Source organism: Lagenorhynchus albirostris, chromosome 9, assembly GCF_949774975.1.
Source record: "Lagenorhynchus albirostris chromosome 9, mLagAlb1.1, whole genome shotgun sequence".
NCBI lineage: Eukaryota > Metazoa > Chordata > Mammalia > Artiodactyla > Delphinidae > Lagenorhynchus > Lagenorhynchus albirostris.
Window position 1 is genome coordinate 55,724,458 of NC_083103.1, and position 20,444 is coordinate 55,744,901.

Below are 20,444 nucleotides of genomic sequence, written 5' to 3' on the forward strand. Positions count from 1 at the left end.
CAAAGACCCAACGCAGCCAAAAATAAAATAAATAAATTTATTAAAACAAAACAAGTTGGTATGGTTAAATTAATCAAACAATAGATGAAAGAGGATCACTATATACCTAAAGACTGATTTCACCAAGAAGTGATTCTAAATTTGTGTATACCCAATAACAGAGCCTGAAAAATACATAAAGCAAAAAGTATGAGGAAAAAATGAAAAAATATACCAGAGGATTTTAACACACCAGTAAATGGTGGGTAAAGAAGGCTAAATATCAGTAAGTATACTGCAAGTATGCACATACAATTAATAATCTTGTTCTAATACACATATGTTGAACACTATACCCGAAAACTGAAACTCTTTCCAAAGATACACAGAACGTTTATAATACCACAAAAATATAAAGCACCTAGGAATAAATGTAAGAAAGATGTTTGTGATCTTCATAAAGAAAATTATTAAATTCTATTGAAAAATATTAAGGAATTCCTAAACATAAGGAGTAATATACCATGTCCAGTGATAGGAACATTTAATACCATAAAGATACCAGTTTTTCCAAACTGATCCGTTGAATCAATGTTGTTCCAATTAAAGAGCAAACAGGGTTTTTTGGAGCTTGTCAAGATGATTTGTAAGTTTATATAGAAGAGAAAAGGATCAAGAAGAGCCAAGAAATTCCTAAAATAAGGTGGGAGGATTTGCTTTACTACCTATTAAGACTTATCAAAGAGCTACAGCAATGGAGAGTGAGTACTGGCACAGGGATATTCTGAAAAGCTAATGGAATAGAATAGAGCACACAGAAATAGGCACACACATATATGGAAACTTGATTTATGAAAGAGCTGGCAAGTGCAATCACAGGAAGAGAAATGAACTATTCAATAAATAGTACTGAAATAATTAGTTATCCATTTTGGGAAAAGAAAATTGGACTCTTACATTGTATCCAAAATTCAATTCCAGGAAGATTGAAGACATATATGTGTAATGCACAAACTATAAAACTTTTAGGAGATAACATAGAAAGGATTTCTTAAACAAGATAGAAAAGCACAATACATAAAGGAAAAGATTAAATTTGACTAAATTAAAATTAAGAACTCTATTTATCAAAAGACCATATTAAAACAAGAGAAAAGGCAAGCCACAAACTGGGAGAAAACATTTGCAACAATATACTCAACGAAAGACTGATACCCAGAATATAAAAACACTGATATGCTACATATAAAATAGATAACCAACAAGGACCTACTGTATAGCACAAGGAACTATACTCAATATTTTGTAATAACCTATAAGGGCAAAGAATCTGAAAAAGAATATACACATGTATAACTGAATCACTTTGTTGTACACCGGAAACTAACACAACATTGTAAATCAACTATACTTCAATAAATAAATAAATAAAACCTGCAAAAAAAAAAAAGATAACACAATAGAAAATATTATAGAAGAGAAAATGAGTGGCCAATAACCATAAGATAAAATTCTCAATCTCAATAGTTATCAGAGAAAAACAAGTTAAAATCACATCAAGATCCCATTTTATATCCACGAGATTGGCAAAATTTTAAGACTGAAAATATTGGATATTGGCAAAGACGTGGAACAGCACACCCTGCTGGTGGGAGTTTAAATTCATTCTTCCCTTGTAAAAATTTGGATTTCTCTAGCGAAGTTGAAGCTATGAACATGCACTTCCACTATTCTGTATGCACCCTTGAAGGCATATTGGAATCACCAAGAGAGCCTTAAAAAATACTAACACTTGAGTCCTATTTCCCAGAGATTCTTATTTAACTGAAATATAATACTGAGAAAAAAAAGCTCATCACAGAAAAATAGTATGCTTCCATGTGTATAAGTTGAGAACCATGCAAAATGAAACAATATTTTGCCTAGGGGTACATGCACGTGGCAAAACTATTTTTTTTAAAGCATGGGAATAATAAAACAAAATCAGCACAGTGGCAATAGGGTGGGAGATGGAACTGGGAGGGCAGGAAGGTTGTCTTGGAAGAATGGTCAAAAAGAAATGACAAGGATGCATTACTTCAGTGTGGTGCTCATTCTTAACAGTTGTCTGTACCTAATAAAAAGAGTCTTCTTTAATAATCTCAGAACTTTAGTCAAGCTTTTGGTATCTCTTCTCAAAAGCCAACTTCAGGAGTCATTATGGTGTGACAAACAGCATTTACTTTACAGCCAAACAGATCTTGTTTAAACTACAACTCTGTCTCTTACTGTGTGGCTTTTGATAAATTTTGAGCCTAGTTTCCTCATGTAAAAAAAAAAAAAAAAAAAAGATAACTCATTCAACCAATATTTATGGAGCGACTATCATGTGTCTGACATTATACAACGATGTACAAGAGACAAGTCGTTTCTGCCCTTCTAAAGGCAAACTAATTCCTACTTCAAAGGGTTGTTGAAAAGATTATATGATATATATAAAGGAACTTGACATGGTGCCTGAAATATATTTGGTATTCAATAAATGCTTTTTCTCTTTCTGCTTGGATTAGTTAAAGCTAATAAAGTGGATTATTCCTTTTAGAAAACTTGCCTAATAGTTTAACATTATTAAAAAACAACAAAATAACATACATGATTATATAGTAAACTCCTATACAGATATTAGTTGATTTAATGTACTTTACAAATGTTAGATGTTATTATTTTGATCCACACTCAGGTTAAAATGTCGGCATCTGAATCAAATTAAAACTAAAAATTATGAACTCAAGCATAACTGGATTCAGATTTCACGTATTTTTAAAAATATTTTAATGAACTGACTTAATACGTATCCTATAATATCTACAATCTTTTCTTAATATGTCTAGTTTGCAAATTCACATTACTTTGGTGGCACTTATTATTGTAGGATTTTGTTTTTCCCACTTAAAAATACCTTGCAAATTCATGTTGCTGAGAGGTGGAACAGAAATAACTTTGTTAAGTCAAATAGGACCAGCACAGTACTTTTCAGAAAAAGGAGACTTAAATATTTACAGGATGAATCAAACAGTAAATTTTAGTCCAGCTGTATGGCTGATGGGATGAGATCATTTCAAGAATGCACTCCACTTGGTGGATACCACACGATGGAAGAAATATCTTAGTCTTTTGAATAGGAGCAGGCTGTATCAGTTCACAGTCTGACAGAAGTTTTTTTTTTTTAACCATGGTGTTAATTTACAAGATCCTCACTTCACAGTGGAAGCGGCAAAAACACATTATGGCTGGGAGCATACCAGCTTTTTGGGTCAGTTCTCTTCTCAGTGCCTTTGAATGATCTCAGATTTGCTTATCCTAACCTAGTGTAGCATTTTCTACCTTTCCCTTTTAAAATTATTATTTTTTAATTGAAAAATAATACATCTAATTAAAATTGGAAAATTTTTAAATATTTGGTAACACACTCTGACAGCTGATTCATAAGAAACAGCACCCATGCATACTGCTGACAAAAATAAAAGTTAGTACAAACTCCCTAGAGAGAAATAAGTAACAGTGACTACCTATGGGAAGGGGAACTGGGTAGCTGGGAGTCTGGGGTAGAAGGGAAACTTTTATTTACTTTATGCTCTTTTGTAACTTTTGAACTGGGTACCTTTTACATATATTATCTTTTTTGTTTTTTAAGTAATATATGCATATGATCAAAAATTCAAAGAATATAGAACAGAAGGCCCCATGCCCAGGGGTGAACATTACTGTGAACTGTTGAACATTATTATCTTTCTTCCAGATATGTCCTAGGCATTTTTGACATGCAAAATCTGTACCTCCTTAATAGAAATAGACATCCTCAACAGAAAAGAAAATGACTATTTTTTTCTTTTTTTTTAAATTGAAGTATGGTTGATTTACAATGTTGTCTTAGTTTCAGGTGTACAGCAACGTGATTCAGTTATAAATACATATGTACCTATTTTTTCAGATTCTTTTCCCTTATAGATTATTACAAAATATTGAATACAGTTCACTGTGCTATATAATAGAAGGTTCTTGTTGGTTATGAAAATGACTAGTCTTAAGGTTGAAAGCTGTGCAAAGCTAAAAGTCCACAGAAAATATAATCAACAAGTATCCAAATGTTCCATCACACAGTACTTTTCAGAAAAAGGAGGCTTAAATATTAAATATCTTGTACATGCAATGATGTACAAGAGACAAGTCATTTCTGCCCTTCTAAAGGCAAACTAATTCCTACTTCAAAGGGTTGTAGTCAGGTAGTGCGGAGGATACAGTTCTTCCCTGTAAGGAGCTTGCAATCTAGATGAGGAAACAAAATTGATGTCAAAAAACCATTAAAGAACAACTGAATGTTAAAATAGGAGATAACAACTAAACAGGAGTTGAAAGAATGAAAAGATTTAACGTTAGCTGAAAAAGAGTTGCTTTGAGAAGAGGTTTGACCTGGGTTAGCCCTCATCCCATCTAAAAAGTTTAAAAGAAACAGGGAAGAGTATTGAAAAGTGAAAACATCAAGCAGAACCAAAACGATGTGCTCCATAAATAACTTAGCCATAAAAATTGATAAGCACCAAAATTCCTGAGGCCCAGTAACTTCTTATTGTCATTTCTAGAATGCACAACAATTTGGAAAAGAGAAACCTTTGGTGCTTACATCAGCCTGCTCCTGCGTATTAAGTTTTCCTTATTTTTGACTAGCAATTTTAAGTTTTCATATGTCATTTCATTTACTCTTTCTTACAAGCTCTAAGTGTAGTGTTATTCACATTTTACAAGTAGGAAGTTGAGAACTGTGGCAATAAAAAGTAGTCCAAAAGTGACTGGCTTCTTTTTTCTTTTGGCATGACACTTCTGGCATGACAAACGTGGGGAGTCCCGCAGACCCACTCCTCAGTGAAACTGGTGAAAGTTATAAAATAAAAAACAAAAAAAAAACAAACCCTACCCCCACCCCAGCCACCTCTGAAAATGGTCCTAAGGTCATAAAGAAAATGAAGAAACACCTATTCAAGAAAATCTACTAAAACTTGGTAAGGACAAAGAACTTTTGTGGTGTCTGAATGACAATCTTGCTCCCACCCTTCCCCATCACAGCTTAGCACGACAGAACCTCCACTCCAGATTGATAGAGCCAAGGACACAGGGCTCTCCTGAAGCCCAGCTCCCAGTAAGAGGACTATCCTGACATGATGAGCAGCACAGCACGCCAGCATTTCTCACCTTGCCCACAGCTACCTGTTGCTGAAGCTAAGCTGTGGGTGAGTGTGGTTGAGAGGTGGGGGCTCCCTTCTCCCCAGTCCCTGCTCCTGGGACAGAGGCTCTACCCTGGGTGAGGCCCTGCAAAGAATACTAGACCTGGATTATCTTGCCCCAGCTCACCGGGTAAGGCTTCCATGGTAGGAGCGGCAAGCCAAGGAGACCTGGGGCTACAGCCACCCACTCAATTGAACACTCAGCTCCTAAACTGAAATGTCACTTAAAGAGAAGTGTCCACTGTTCCTGCCCCCAGCACCACAGCCGTGATTCAGAGATTTTCACTGGGGCTAGAAGCAGCCATAAACCAGACTTCCAAATCTCTTCCCAGAGGAATTGACTTCACTTGTGGGTAAGTTCAAACCTAAGAGTGCTCTTAAAAACAGTGGTTGTAGTGAAAGACCATTGAGAAGAGATTGATATTCTTTGGAGATAAAGGCTAAACTGCAGACCTGCTGGTTTGCTGGAGAGAAATGGAAAGAGACAGAAGAGATCTTTTGTGGTCAGAATAAATTTTAAACACTGACCTTGGGAAGTACATCTTTAAAGAAGCCTGAATTTGACTGGATTAGTCTGTGAAGCAATTTATGCCCCCAAACACTGCTGAAAACAACAGAGCAAGCAGCCGCAATTAGTGGAGTTTAAGAGCTGGGTATGGTCTGGGAAAGAAATAGCCAAAAGAGCCCTGCCAGAATCAATGCCAGCTCTGGATGATAGTGGGCACACCCAAGGCTGTATCCCCTGAGGGGCAACATCAAAGGCTTCACACTGCTGATGGAGAGGGAAAAAGACAGATCTGTATCTAGAATAAGGAAATCCTATAACTCAAAAACAAAAAGACAAATAAGCCAATTAAAAAATGAGCAAAGGACTGAAATAGACATTTCTCCAAAGAAGATATACAAATGGTCAACGGGCACACACAAAAGATATTCAACACCCTTAGACATTAGGGAATAGCAAATCAAAACCACAAGATACTGTTTAACGTTCATCAGGATGCCTATAATCAAAGAAACTGAAAATAACAAGCACTGGTGAAAATGTGGTAAAAGTGGAACCCTCATACCACTGGTGCGAATATAATATGGTACAGCCACTGTGGAAAATAATTTTGGCAGTTCCTCAGTAAGTTAAATTAGAACATAAACATATGACCCAGCAGTCCTACTCCTAAATATATACTCAAAACAACTGAAAACAGGTGTTCAAACAAAAACTTGTACACCGATGTCCATAGTATTATTATTCACAAAAGCCAAAGGTGGAAACAACGCAATGTCCGTCAATGAATGAATGGCTAAACAAAATGTGGTATATCCATACAACGGAACATTATTCAGTAATAAAAAGAAATGAAATTCTCATACATGTTAACAGAAATCAGACACAAAAGGCTACACACTGTATGATTCCATTTATATGAAATAGCCAGAAATCCACAAAGACAAAAAGTAGATGAGAGATTACTAGGAGCTGGAGGTAAAGGGAATGAGGAGTTTTTGCTATTGAGCTTCTGTTAGGGTGCTGGAAAATTCTGGAAATAAATATAGTAGTGATGGTTGTACAACACTGTGACTATAATGGTACTGAACAGTTCATTAAAAATGGTTACACTGATACATTTTATATTATGTAAATATCCACAATAATAAAAAAAGCAAACCCATCTAATGCCAAACCTCAGTACACAGTATGAGATCCAGTATAAGAATGCCCACAGTATAAGATTCGGATATAAAATTACACATCTTCATGGGTTCCATTTAATAGACTTTCAGTTCATTCTTCACTTTAAGAATTATTTAAATGTATAAACTCTAGTCCTGAATACTGTTCTTGTTATATGAAGTATAACAAGATTTTCTCAGCCTAATTTAATTTCACGATGTGTGATCATTTATCTACCACATTCTGACACAGAATTGTAATTAAAAGCTTAAATATGAATTACATATTTACATATAAATTGTAAACTATCAAAAGCAAAAGGCAAAGAGAAAGTCGACAATGAAATACCACTTCACACTCTCTGGTATTGCTATAACCAAAAAAGAAAAGCAAGGGGAGACCTTCAAGATGGCAGAGGAGGAAGACGTAGAGATCACATTCCTCCCCACAAATACATCAGAAATACATCTACATGTGGAACAACTCCTACAGAACGTCTACTGAACGCTGGCAGAAGACCTCAGACCTCCCAAAAGGCAAGAAACTCCCCACATACCTGGGTAGGGCAAAAGGAAAAAGAAAAAACAGAGACAAAAAATAGGGACGGGACCTGCACCTCTGGAAGGGAGCTGTGAAGGAGGAAAAGCTTCCACACACTAGGAAGCCCCTTCACTGGCAGAGACGGGGTGGCGGGGGGGACACTTTGGAGCCACGGAGGACAGCACAGCAACAGGGGTGCGGAGGGCAAAGCGGAGAGATTCCCGCACAGAGGATCGGTGCCAACCAGCACTCACCAGCCCGAGAGGCTTGTCTGCTCACCCGCCGGGGAGGGAGGGGCTGGGAGCTGAGGCTCGGGCTTCGGAGGTCAGATCCCAGGGAAAGGACTGGGGTTGGCTGTGTGAACACAGCCTGAAGAGGGCGCCACAGCTAGCCAGGAGGGAGTCCGGGAAAAGGTCTGGACCTGCCTAAGAGGCAAGAGACCATTGTTTCCTGGTGTGCGAGGAGAGGGGATTCAGAGCACCGCCTAAACAAGCTCCAGAGACGGGCACGAGCCGCAGCTGTCAGCGCGGACCCCAGAGACGGGCATGAGACGCTAAGGCTGCTGCTGCAGCCACCAAGAAGCCTGTGTGCGAGCACAGGTCACTATCCCCACATCCCCTCCTGGGAGCCTGTGCAGCCCACCACTGCCAGGGTCCCGTGATCCAGGGACAACTTCCCCGGGAGAACGCACAGTGTGCCTCAGGCTGGTGCAACGTCACGCCGGCCTCTGCCACCGCAGGCTCGCCCAGCACTCCGTGCCCCTCCCTCCCCCCGGCCTGAGTGAGCCAGAGCCCCCGAATCAGCGGCTCCTTTAACCCCATTCAGTCTGAGTGAAGAAAAGATGCCCTCAGGCGACCTACATGCAGAGGCAGGGCAAATCCAAAGCTGAACCCCAGGAGCTGTGCGAACAAAGAAGAGAAAGGGAAATTTCTCCCAGCTGTCTCAGGAGCAGCGGATTAAAGCTCCACAATCAACTTGATGTACCCTGCGTCTGTGGAATACCTGAAGAGGCAATGAATCATTCCAAAATTGAGGCGGTGGACTTGGGAGCAACGATATATATTTTTTTTCTCTTTTTATGACTGTGTATGTGTATGCTTCTTTGTGTGATTTTGTCTGTATATCTTCGCTTTCACCATTTGTCCTAGGGTTCTGTCTTTCCAGTTTTTTTTTAGTATAGTTTTTAGAGCTTGTCATCATTGGTGGATTTGTTTTTTGGTTTCGTTGCTCTCTTCTTTCTTTCTCTATTTTTTATTACTTTTAAAATTTTTTTAATTTTTAACAATTATTTTTTATTTTAACAACTTTATCTTTTTCTTTATTTTTTTCTCCCTTTTCTTCTAAGCTGTGTGGCTGACAAGGTCTTGGTGCTCCAACCGGCTGTCAGGCCTGTGCCTCTGAGGTGGGAGAGCCGAGTTCAGCACATTGGTCTTCCAGAGACCTCCCAGCTCCACATAATATCAAACAGCGAAAGCTCTCCCAGAGATCTCCATCTAAATGCTAAGACCCAGCTCCACTCAATGACGACCAGCAAGCTACAGTGCTGGACATCCTATGCCAAGCAACTAGCAAGAAAGGAACAAACCCCACCCATTAGCAGAAAGGCTACCTAAAATCATAAGGTCACAGACACCCCAAAACATACCACCGGACACAGTCCTGCCCACCAGAAAGACAAGATGCAGCTTTATCCATCAGAACACAAGCACCGGTCCCCTCCACCAGGAAACCTACACAACCCACTGAATCAACCTTGCCACTGGGGGCAGACACCAAAAACAATGGGAACTACGAACCTGTAGCCTGCGAAAGGAGACCCCAAACACAGTAAGTTAAGCAGAATGAGAAGACACAGAAACACACAGCAGATGAAGGAACAAGGTAAAAACACACCAGACCAAACAAATGGAGAGGAAATAGGCAGTCTACCTGAAAAAGAATTCAGAGTAATCATAGTAAAGATGGTCCAAAATCTTGGAAACAGACTGGAGAAAATACAAGATATGTTTAACGACGACCTAGAAGAACTAAAGAGCAAACAAACAATGATGAACAACACAATAAATGAAATTTAAAAGTCTCTAGAAGGAATCAATAGCAGAATAACTGAGGCAGAAGAACGGATAAATGACCTGGAAGATAAAACAGTGGAAATAACTACTACAGAGCAGAATAAAGAAAAAAGAATGAAAAGAATTGAGGACAGTCTCAGAGACCTCTGGGACATTAAACACACCACCATTTGAATTCTAGGGGTCCCAGAAGCAGAGAAAAAGAAAGGGACTGAGAAAATATCTGAAGAGAGTATAGTTGAAAACTTCCCTAATATGGGAAAGGAAATAGTTAATCAAGTCCAGGAAGTCCAGAGAGTCTCATACAGAATAAATCCAAGGAGAAATACGCCAAGAGACATATTAATCAAACTATCAAAAATTAAATACAAAGAAAAAATATTAAAAGCAGCAAGGGAAAAACAACAAATAATATACAAGGGAATCCCCATAAGGTTAACAGCTGATCTTTCAGCAGAAACTCTGCAAGCAAGAAGGGAGTGCCAGGACATATTGAAAGTGATGAAAGGGAAAAACCTACAACCAACATTACTCTATCCAGCAAGGATCTCATTTAGATTTGATGGAGAAATTAAAACCCTTACAGACAAGCAAAAGCTAAGAGAATTCAGCACCACCAAATCAGCTTTACAACAAATGCTAAAGGAACTTCTCTAGGCAGTAAGCACAAGAGAAGGAAAAGACCTACAATAACAAACCCAAAACAGTTAAGAAAATGGTAATAGGAACATACATATCGATAATTACCTTAAATGTAAATGGTTTAAATGCTCCAACCAAAACACACAGACTGGCTGAATGGATACAAAAACAAAACCCATATATATGCTGTCACCAAGAGACCCACTTCAGACCTAGGGACACATACAAACAAAGTGAGGGGATGGAAAAAGATATTCCATGCAAATGTAAATCAAAAGAAAGCTGGAGTAGCAATACTCGTATCACACAAAACAGACTTTAAAGTAAAGACTATTACAAGAGACAAAGAAGGACACTACATAACGATCAAGGGATCAATCCAAGAAGAAGAATCTTAACAATTGTAAATATTTATGCACCCAACATAGGAGCACCTCAATACATAAGGAAAATGCTAACAGCTATAAAAGGGGAAATCAACAGTAACACAATCATAGTAGGGGACTTTAACACCCCCACTTTCACCAATGGGCAGATCATCCAAAATGAAAATAAATATGGAAACACAAGCTTTAAATGATACATTAAACAAGATGGACTTAATTGATATTTATAGGAGATTCCATCCAAAAAGAACAGAATATGCTTTCTTCTCAAATGCTCATGGAACATTCCCCAGGATAGATCATATCTTGGGTCACAGATCAAGCCTTGGTAAATTTAAGAAATCTGAAATCGTATCAAGTATCTTTTCTGACCATAACACTATGAGACTAGATATCAATTTTTTTACAGGAAAAAACCTGTAAAAAATACAAACACATGGAGGCCTAACAATACACTACTTAAAAACCAAGAGATCACTGAAGAAATCAAAGATGAAATTAAAAAATACCTAGAAACAAATGACAATGAAAACACGATGACCCAAAACATATGGGATGCAGCAAAAGAAGTTCTAAGAAAGTTTACAGCAATACAATCCTACCTCAAGAAACAAGAAACATCTCAAATAAACAACCTAACCTTACACCTAATTAGAGAAAGAAGAACAAAAAAACGCCAAAGTTAGCAGAAAGAAAGAAATCATAAAGATCAGAGCAGAAATAAATGAAAAAGTAATGAAAGAAACAATACCAAACATCAATAAAACTAAATGCTGGTTCTTTGAGAAGATAAACAAAATTGATAAACCATTAGACAGACTCACCAAGAAAAAAAGGAGAAGACTCAAATCAATAGAATTAGAAATGAAAAAGGAGAAGTAACAACTGACACTGCAGAAATACAAAGGATCATGAGAGATTACTACAAGCAACTATATGCCAATGAAATGGACAACCTGGAAGAAATGGACAAATTCTTAGAAAAACACAAGCCTCCAAGACTGAACCAGGAAGAAACAGAAAATATAAACAGACCAACCACAAGCACTGAAATTGAAACTGTGATTAAAAATCTTCTAGCAAACAGAAACCCAGGACCAGATGGCTTCACAGGCGAATTCTATCAAACATTTAGAGAAGAGCTAACACCTATCCTCAAACTCTTCCAAAATATAGCAGAGGGAGGAACACACCCAAACTCATTCTACTAGACCACCATTACCCTGATACCAAAACCAGACAAAGATGTCACAAAGAAAGAAAACTACAGGCCAATATCACTGATGAACATGGATACAAAAATTCTCAACAAAATACTAGCAAACAGAATCCAACAGCACATTTAAAGGATCATACACCATAATCAAGTGGGGTTTATCCCAGGAACGCAAGGATTCTTCAATATATGCAAATGAATCAATGTGATACACCGTATTAACAAACTGAAGGATAAAAACCATATGATCATCTCAATAGATGCAGAAAAAGCTTTCAACAAAATTCAACACCCATTTATCATAAAAACCCTCCAAAAGTGGGCATAGAGGGAACCTGCCTCAACATAATAAAGGCCATATATGACAAACCCACAGCCAACATTGCTCTCAGTTGTGAAAAACTGAAACCATTCCCACTAAGATCAGGAAAACAACAAGGTTGCCCACTCTCACCACTATTATTCAACCTAGCTTTGGAAGTTTTAGCCACAGCAATCAGAGAAGAAAAAGAAATAAAAGGAATCCAAATCAGAAAAGAAGAAGTAAAGTTGTCACTGTTTGCAGATGACACGATACTATAAATAGAGAATCCTAAAGACTCTACCAGAAAACTACTAGAGCTAATCAATGAATCTGGTAAAGTAGCAGGATACAAAATTAATGCACAGAAATCTCTTGTATTCCTATACACTAATGATGGAAAAATCTGAAAGAGAAATTAAGGAAACACTCCCATTTACCACTGCAACAAGAAGAATAAAATACCTAGGAATAAACCTACCTAAGGAGACAAAAGACCTGTACGCAGAAAACTATAAGGCACTGATGAAAGAAATTAAATATGATACAAACAGATGGAAAGATATACCATGTTCTTGGATTGGAAGAATCAACATTGTGAAAATGACTATACTACCCAAAGCAATCTACAGATTCAATGCAATCCCTATCAAACTACCAATGGCATTTTTCACAGAACTAGAATAAAAAATTTCACAATTTGTATAGAAACAGAAAAGACCCCGAATAGCCAAAGCAATCTTGAGAAAGAAAAACGAAGCTGGAGGAATCAGGCCACCGGACTTCAGACTACACTACAAAGCTACAGTAATCAAGACAATACAGTACTGGCACAGAAACAGAAATACCGACCAATGGAACAGGATAGAAAGCTCAGAGATAAAGCCACACACATATGGTCAACTTATTTTTGATAAAGGAGGCAAGAATATACAATGGAGAAAAGACAGCCTCTTCAATAAGTGATACGGGGAAAACTGGGCAGCTACATGTAAAAGAATGAAACTAGAACACTTCCTAACACGATACACAAAAATAAACTCAAAATGGGGGCTTCCCTGTGGCGCAGTGGTTGAGAGTCCGCCTGCCGATGCAGGGGACTTGGGTTCGTGTCCCGGTCCGGGAAGATCCCACATGCCGCAGAGCGGCTGGGGCCGTGAGCCATGGCCGCTGAGCCTGCGTGTCCGGAGCCTGTGCTCCGCAACAGGAGAGGCCACAACAGTGAGAGGCCCGCGTACCACAAAATAAATAAATAAATAAATAAATAAATAAATAAATAAAAATAATTTTAAAAAAACCTCAAAATGGATTAAAGACCTTAATGTAAGGCCAGACACTATCAAACCCTTAGAGAAAAACATAGGCAGAACACTCTATGACATAAATCACAGCAAGATCCTTTTTGACCCACCTCCTAGAGAAATGGAAATAAAAACAAAAATAAACAAATGGGACCTAATGAAACTTAAAAGCTTTTGCACAGCAAAGGAAACCATAAACAAGACGAAAAGACAACCCTCAGAATGGGAGAAATTATTTGCAGATGAAGCAACTGACAAAGGATTAATCTCCAAAATTTACAAGCAGCTCATGCAGCTCAATATCAAAAAAACAAACAACCCAATCCAAAAATGGGCAGAAGACCTAAACAGACATTTCTCCAAAGAAGATATACAGATTGCCAACAAACAAATGAAAGAATGCTCAACATCACTAATCAGTAGAGAAATGCAAATCAAAACTACAATGAAGTATACCTCACACTGGTCAGAATGGCCATCATCAAAAAATCTACAAACCATAAATGCTGGAGAGGGTGTGGAAAAAAGGGAACCCTCTTGCACTGTTGGTGGGAATGTAAATTCATACAGCCACTGTGGAGAACAGTATGGCGGTTCCTTAAAAAATTAAAAATAGAACTACCATACGACCCAGCAATCCCACTACTGGGCATATACCCTGAGAAAACCATAATTCAAAAAATCATGTACCACAATGTTCACTGCAGCTCTATTTACAATAGCCAGAACATGGAAGCCACCTAAGTGTTCATGAACAGATGAATGGATAAAGAAGATGTGGCACATATATACAAATGGAATATTACTCAAACATAAAAAGAAACGAAATTGAGTTATTTGTAGTGAGGTGGATGGACCTAAAGTCTGTCATACAGAGTGAAGTAAGTCAGAAAGAGAAAAACAAATACCGTACACTAACACATATATATGGAATCTAAAAAAAAACAAAGGGGTTCTGAAGAGCCTAGGGGCAGGACAGGAATAAAGATGCAGAGGTAGAAAATGGACTTGAGGACAAGGGGAGGGGGAAGGGTAAGCTGGGACGAAGTGAGAGAGTGGCATGGACTTATATAAACTACCAAATGTAAAACAGATAGCTTGGGGAAGCAGCCACAAAGCACAGGGAGATCAGCTCAGTGCTTTGTGACCACCTAGAGGGGTGGGATAGGGAGGATGAGAGGGAGACGCAAGAGGGAGGGGATATGGGGATATATGTACATGTATAGCTGATTCACTTTGTTATAAAGCAGAAACTAATACACCACTGGAAAGCAATTATACTCCAATAAAGATGTTTAAAAAAAAATGAAGAGCAACAATAAGTGTTGGCAATAATGGGGAGAAACTGGAACCTACATACACTGCTGTTGGGAATGTAAAGTGATGCAGCCACTTTGGAAAATGGTTTGGTGGTTTCTCAAAATATTAAGCATAAAGCTACCATGTGACCCAGCAATTCCACTCAAGAGAAATGATATCATATACTCATCCAAATGATTTCACAAATGTTGATAGTAGCATTAATCATAATAGCCAAGAGGTAGAAATAATCCAAACATCCATCAACTGCTGAATGGATAAATAAAACGTTGGATATCTATACAATAGAATACTAGTTGGATATAAAAGAAATGAAGTATTGATACATGCTACAACTTGTATGAACCTCAAAAACGTTGTGCTAAATGAAAGAAGCCTGACACAAAAGCCCATATGTTGTATGACTGCATTTATATGAAATATTCCAGAAGAGGCAAATCTATAGAGAGCAGTTTAGTGCTTACCTAGAACTCGGGGTGGAAACAGGAAGGGATTGGTAATGGGTACTGGGTTTCACTTTGGGGTGATATAATGCTCTCAAATTAGATTGTGGTGATGCTTCCACAGCTCTGTGAATATACTAAAAACCACGGAACAGTATACTTTAAGTGACTGATTTTTATGGTATGTAAAATGTATCTCAATAAAGTTGTTTTTTAAAACCTGCTCCATTTTCTCATTCCTATACACCCCAACTTTACTTTTTATGATTCACCAACATAAACCTTCTAATCTGTCCATCCGGCGTCCAGTGAAAACCCCACACTCATTTTAATTACTTGACTCTGCTTACATTCCTCCCCTACCTGAAGTACTCTTCCTAGGGTACAGTTAAGTCACATACTTATTTTGAAGATGTTTCTGACCAAGTCAATCCTCACAGACCTAATTACCCTCTAGATTTCATACCACTTATAACTTGTAACACTGTAACCTCAAGTATATACATAAAACAGTTTCACCTTATTTCCTATCAATGTCTAGGTTTTGCCACAATCCCTAATTCTTGCCTTTAATCTCTTTTATCTTCTCAGAGACAAACTAGTTACTCCAGAATCATAAAGATCAAACATAATCGTGGAACTCAGCTAGGGCTCTAAGACAAAAAGGAAAAGGTGTACAACCAAATACTGTAGCATAAGTAACATCAACAGTGAATGAAAAGCATGCTCCTTCCTCTCTTATGCCCTGCCAACTCACCAGCTTCACCAACCAGAACCCTGAGTACATCTTTGTATCCCCTTAACAGTTAGCACAGAATCTTGAACACAGATGGTACCAAAGGTCTGCTGAATAACAAATTAATGCTTTTGAATGCAACTTCCTACATGTGTATTCAGGAGTCCCCAAACCTTAGCAAATACCTGAAATCTTAAAGCAGGAAATGGGAATGAGGAAAAACAAAACTAAAATGATGGGACATGCATTTACTTCCCAACAGTGTATTATGCTCTTACTGTGCATTTCAAGGTGGCATCTTACTGCTGTCCTCAAACCTGAGTATGTACCAGGCATCCTTATCTTTAAGTAGTTACTGGACTTCATTGTTATCAGAGCAAAAAAGAGCACTATTAAGAGAAGCAAGGACTTAGATGTGACACTTCACTTCCTCCTAACAGTAGGGTGCCAAGACTCAAACCCCTATGCCTCTACATGCAGTCCGGAAGAAATCCACACAATGAAGCTTGGAAGTGTAGAGATGTGTGAGGTGGGAATAAGGAGGAGCACTGCTTTCAGAGGAGAGTGTGTTGGCAGGCAGAAGACAAATCTTAGGAGCTGAACTGCTGAAAGCAACAAAGACAGTGGGCTCATAAAACAAAAGCCACAGACCGCTGAAACCTGTGCTAGACCCTGAATGCAGGAGCCTAGTATCAATGAATTCAAGAGCACCTTTCTGACACTCTGAATAGACAAAGCCTAATTCCACTACATAAAATTCCTCAACCTGGCCCTGGAGTACTATGAACATAGAACACTTCTCATTTGTTTAGCTTCAGAAATACATTTTCGGACTTCCCTCGTGGCACAATGGTTAAGGATCCGCCTGCCAATGCAGGGGACACAGGTTTGAGCCCTGGTCCGGGAAGATCCCACATGCCGTGGAGCAGCTAAGCCCATGTGCCATAACTACTGAGCCTGCGAGTCACAACTACTCAGCCCACGTACCACAGCTAGCACGCCTAGAGCCCATGCTCCACAGCAAGAGACGCCACTGCAACGAGTAGCCCCCACTTGCCAGCAACTAGAGAAAGCCCGTGTGCAGTCACTTAGACCCAACACAGCCAAAAATAAATAAATAAAATTTTAAAAGCCCCGATTTAAAAAAAAAATACATCTTCCTCCTTTCTCTGTATTTATTCTTATTTGGTAATTTACCTTGTGTTGTTTAGTGTCCAAAATGCACATATTGTAATCATTCAGACTTGCCTAGGGGATTTCTCTGGTGGTAAAGCAGTTAGCTCCAAATTTATAATTATTTAAGTTTGTTACAGATTTTTTTTACTTGTTTAACTTGGGTCTCTTTAATAATTCCCTTTATATTTGTAAAAACTCCTTTAGATTATACATTTCCTTCTCTATCATTTACTTTTTAATATTTGGTAGTTTAGATTAAGGGATCATGAAATGTATTTAAGGTGGGTAATTCCTCTTCACTTCAATATTCAGATGACTATTAAGGTGCAAAGAGAAAATTAACAACATAAATGGCTAGAAGAGAATGTTTTCTTCAATTTACATATTGTTATTTTATCATCTGCTGCCTTCTTTGAACTCATATACAGATGCTAACACTCCTACTTTAAATGTTCAACCAAGCGTTTTTATTCTGCTTTTTGCAGAAGGCTATCATCTAGATTTCTCCAAACCACATATGAAGAAAGACAGCATTTGATTATTATTTTGAATAATGATTTTGACACATCAGGATAACTTCTCCCAGTGAATATGCTGTTCAATAATATGAAGAGAAAGCATCATTATCAAGAGTCAGAATATACTGAACCAGAGAGAGTAGTTTTGTACAGGTCTTGTCATTTGATGAAATCACCCAAATATATAAAGAATCTTGATTTCTCAGAGATACAGAAATCAGTAAATAAATGAAAGAAATACAAAAAGCACCACTCATCAACATACATTTCTCTTTGTACATTATACTACTGGTCAATGATTTTAAACAGGCTGTCTAATTGGTAAATGAAACGCTTTCAATTGCCGACATGTAAGAAAAACTGGTAACTTTTAAATTTCCTGCAACAAGAGCAGGCTGACAATATGTGGCGCATAGTAGGAGCTCAAAGAATAACCGCTGAACAAAGAATTAAAATAAAAGCCTTCATGAGGTATACAGACTAAATAATTTCTTATGAAAAATATATTTTCTAAAGACTCTGAAAAAGAAAATATTCACATGTATGCTTTTCTATTTTAGTTCCATCTCTTAAAATAAGTTACACCCAAAAATATAACTTGGGGGTTGAATTTGCAGAAAAGATCTCTTAGAATTTTTATTAATTTCTTCAAATTTCTCTAGTTCACCAATTCACAGTTATAAAAAAGGCAAATAGAGTACTAAATTAAAAATCCACTCCTTTCAGTCACAACGTAGGTAATACAGCTGGTTGGACAGAAAATTAGAGAAGTGTGAATTTTCTATGCACGTTTTTTAAGGATTATTATCAACAAAGTTTCATGTTCTATCCACATAACTCTCATTAAATTTGAAGCAAACCCTCAAATGAAAAATATCAGAGAGCAATATATCCCCCAAGATGGGAAGCACAGCTTACCTTAACTTGAAAAAGTTCTCCAGCCCCCTCACAGTCATTGGATGTGATTACTGGAGTATGAATATGCACAAAGCCACTGTCCTGGAAGAAAAAGAGAAACCACTTTTCTCAGTATATTTGTATGTGAAACACTTCCAAGAACATACACTTCATTATATGATTCAAATAGCACTAAGAGAATGCCATATCAAATCCCTCCTTAATCCCCAAAATAAAACTATTAAAATATCAAATGGAGAGTTTACTATGCACAAAGAATTTTAAATCAGAACTGACTTAGACAATATCTAGTCCAATCTCCTCACTGGAAAGACAAGGAAATTGAGGCCCAGAGAGATTTAATGAGAGGCCAAAATCATACAACGAGTCAGAGTCAGAGCCGGGACTAGAACCTAGGTGCTCAGGATCTCTCTCTGGTGCCATTTCTTCTTCCCACTTTTCCAACAGACTGATAGTAATTTAACACACACGCACACACACGCACAGTCACTCAGGGCTAATGCATAATGATGTTGCCCACACTGCTAAGGGAATAAAAGTGATCAATATTAAGTTGTTATTTTGGAATGAGACCCTCAATTGTAACAAACCACCAAAAAGGAGATAAATTAAGGTTGACAATCAGGGACCGCAGAAATAAACAGCAAAAAGGCAGGAATGATTTTTAGGAAGTCTGTCATTAAACTGATGGCACAGTGCACCGCACATGGCACAGGCAGTGCACTTCCTTTGCCTCAAGGAAGATTGTGAGCAGCAAACCCATCCATTACTAAGGCACCCAACTGCAATCCTTCTGCTCTAAAGTCTGAGACTATTTCCATTAGTGAACCACAAAAGCTGTTGCTAGTAAAACTGAAATAACCCAGCAACTTCAAGGTTATGCTTCTTTCACTTTGACTATGGATGTAGGCGAAAGGTTACAGAGAGCATAAATGCTGCAGGGTGGGGGTGGAGGCAGCTAAAGTGAATTTATTCTGCAAAGGCATAAGAGTATGTGTTCAATGTAAACATTTTGTTCTTGACATCAATACAATAAGTTCATATATATCCATCTAATCTCTGCTAAATTCTGCCAGTACCTACTGGTGGAATGTAAAATATGTCAGTGTATTACCAGGGGCCTCCCAAATTTACCCCTTCCTTCCTAAAAAGGTTGAATTCAAGTATTCTGGCTATGATACAAAGTATCCAGCCAACAACCTGCCTTATGATGTAGACTGATTAAATTTTCAAGCTATAAATTAGGAGTCTCAGTAAGTGTTCAAATATGTACTTAATCTGGGAACAACGTGTGGTGAGGTGCTGCACAGAGCACATTATAGAGAACAAATGAAATAGAATCAATAACATTACTGCATAAAATTTTTATCTCCTAGAAGCCAAGAATTATGGACATGAATCATTTATTCCACATAAGGCAACTATGAGCATGAGTGCAGTAAACAAAGAAAGGAAGTGAAAAATCCAAAGGAAACAAGGGTGGCGAGAGGGAGGAGAAAATTTAACGGCTAAATATAATTGCCTAAGTTAGAACTGGTCAACTGCCACAAGGAACAATGCTGTAAATCTTATGAAAATAACTGTATGGGATTTTTTTTTTAATCACTCAAATAGTGGGAATTATTCTCAATTCTCAAATAATGCTAAACCTTTCAAAAGGCATCATCAGCTTTTTAAGCCTTAACAGTGCTAGCAAGGCTTATCATATCAAAGTCTATATCATTACCACCAAAAGTTATACAGGAGAGGGTACAAAGGAACAACAAAGACGAGAACAAAGTCCACAAAAGAGAAAGTGGATAGAGAAGTAGGAAAATAAATAGCAGGAGTACTCTCAGAGGCTGCCTCCAGTGGGGTTCCACTGTCAGGTACTTATCCTATCCCACAGCAAAGGGGTTCCTAATAAGAGAGATGAAGGCCAGAGAAGGGGTCAAAAATTTTGGCCCAATTATTCAGATCCCACCCA

At 37.9% G+C, this 20,444-nt stretch overlaps 1 protein-coding gene across 11 annotated transcripts in view; it reads right to left on the bottom strand.

The window, feature by feature from the left end:
- NARS2 (asparaginyl-tRNA synthetase 2, mitochondrial) overlaps positions 1 to 20,444 on the bottom strand; it is a 142,766-nt gene that overhangs the window by 112,052 nt on the left and 10,270 nt on the right. For all 11 annotated transcript variants that reach the window (XR_009542484.1, XR_009542485.1, XR_009542486.1 and 8 more), the window contains one exon: positions 18,479 to 18,559. Coding sequence is in view for 1 of the 11 variants with exons in the window: in XM_060160127.1 (XP_060016110.1) it covers positions 18,479 to 18,559 (81 nt within the window). In the remaining 10 variants the exon portion in view is untranslated. The remainder of the gene's footprint in view (positions 1 to 18,478; positions 18,560 to 20,444) is intronic.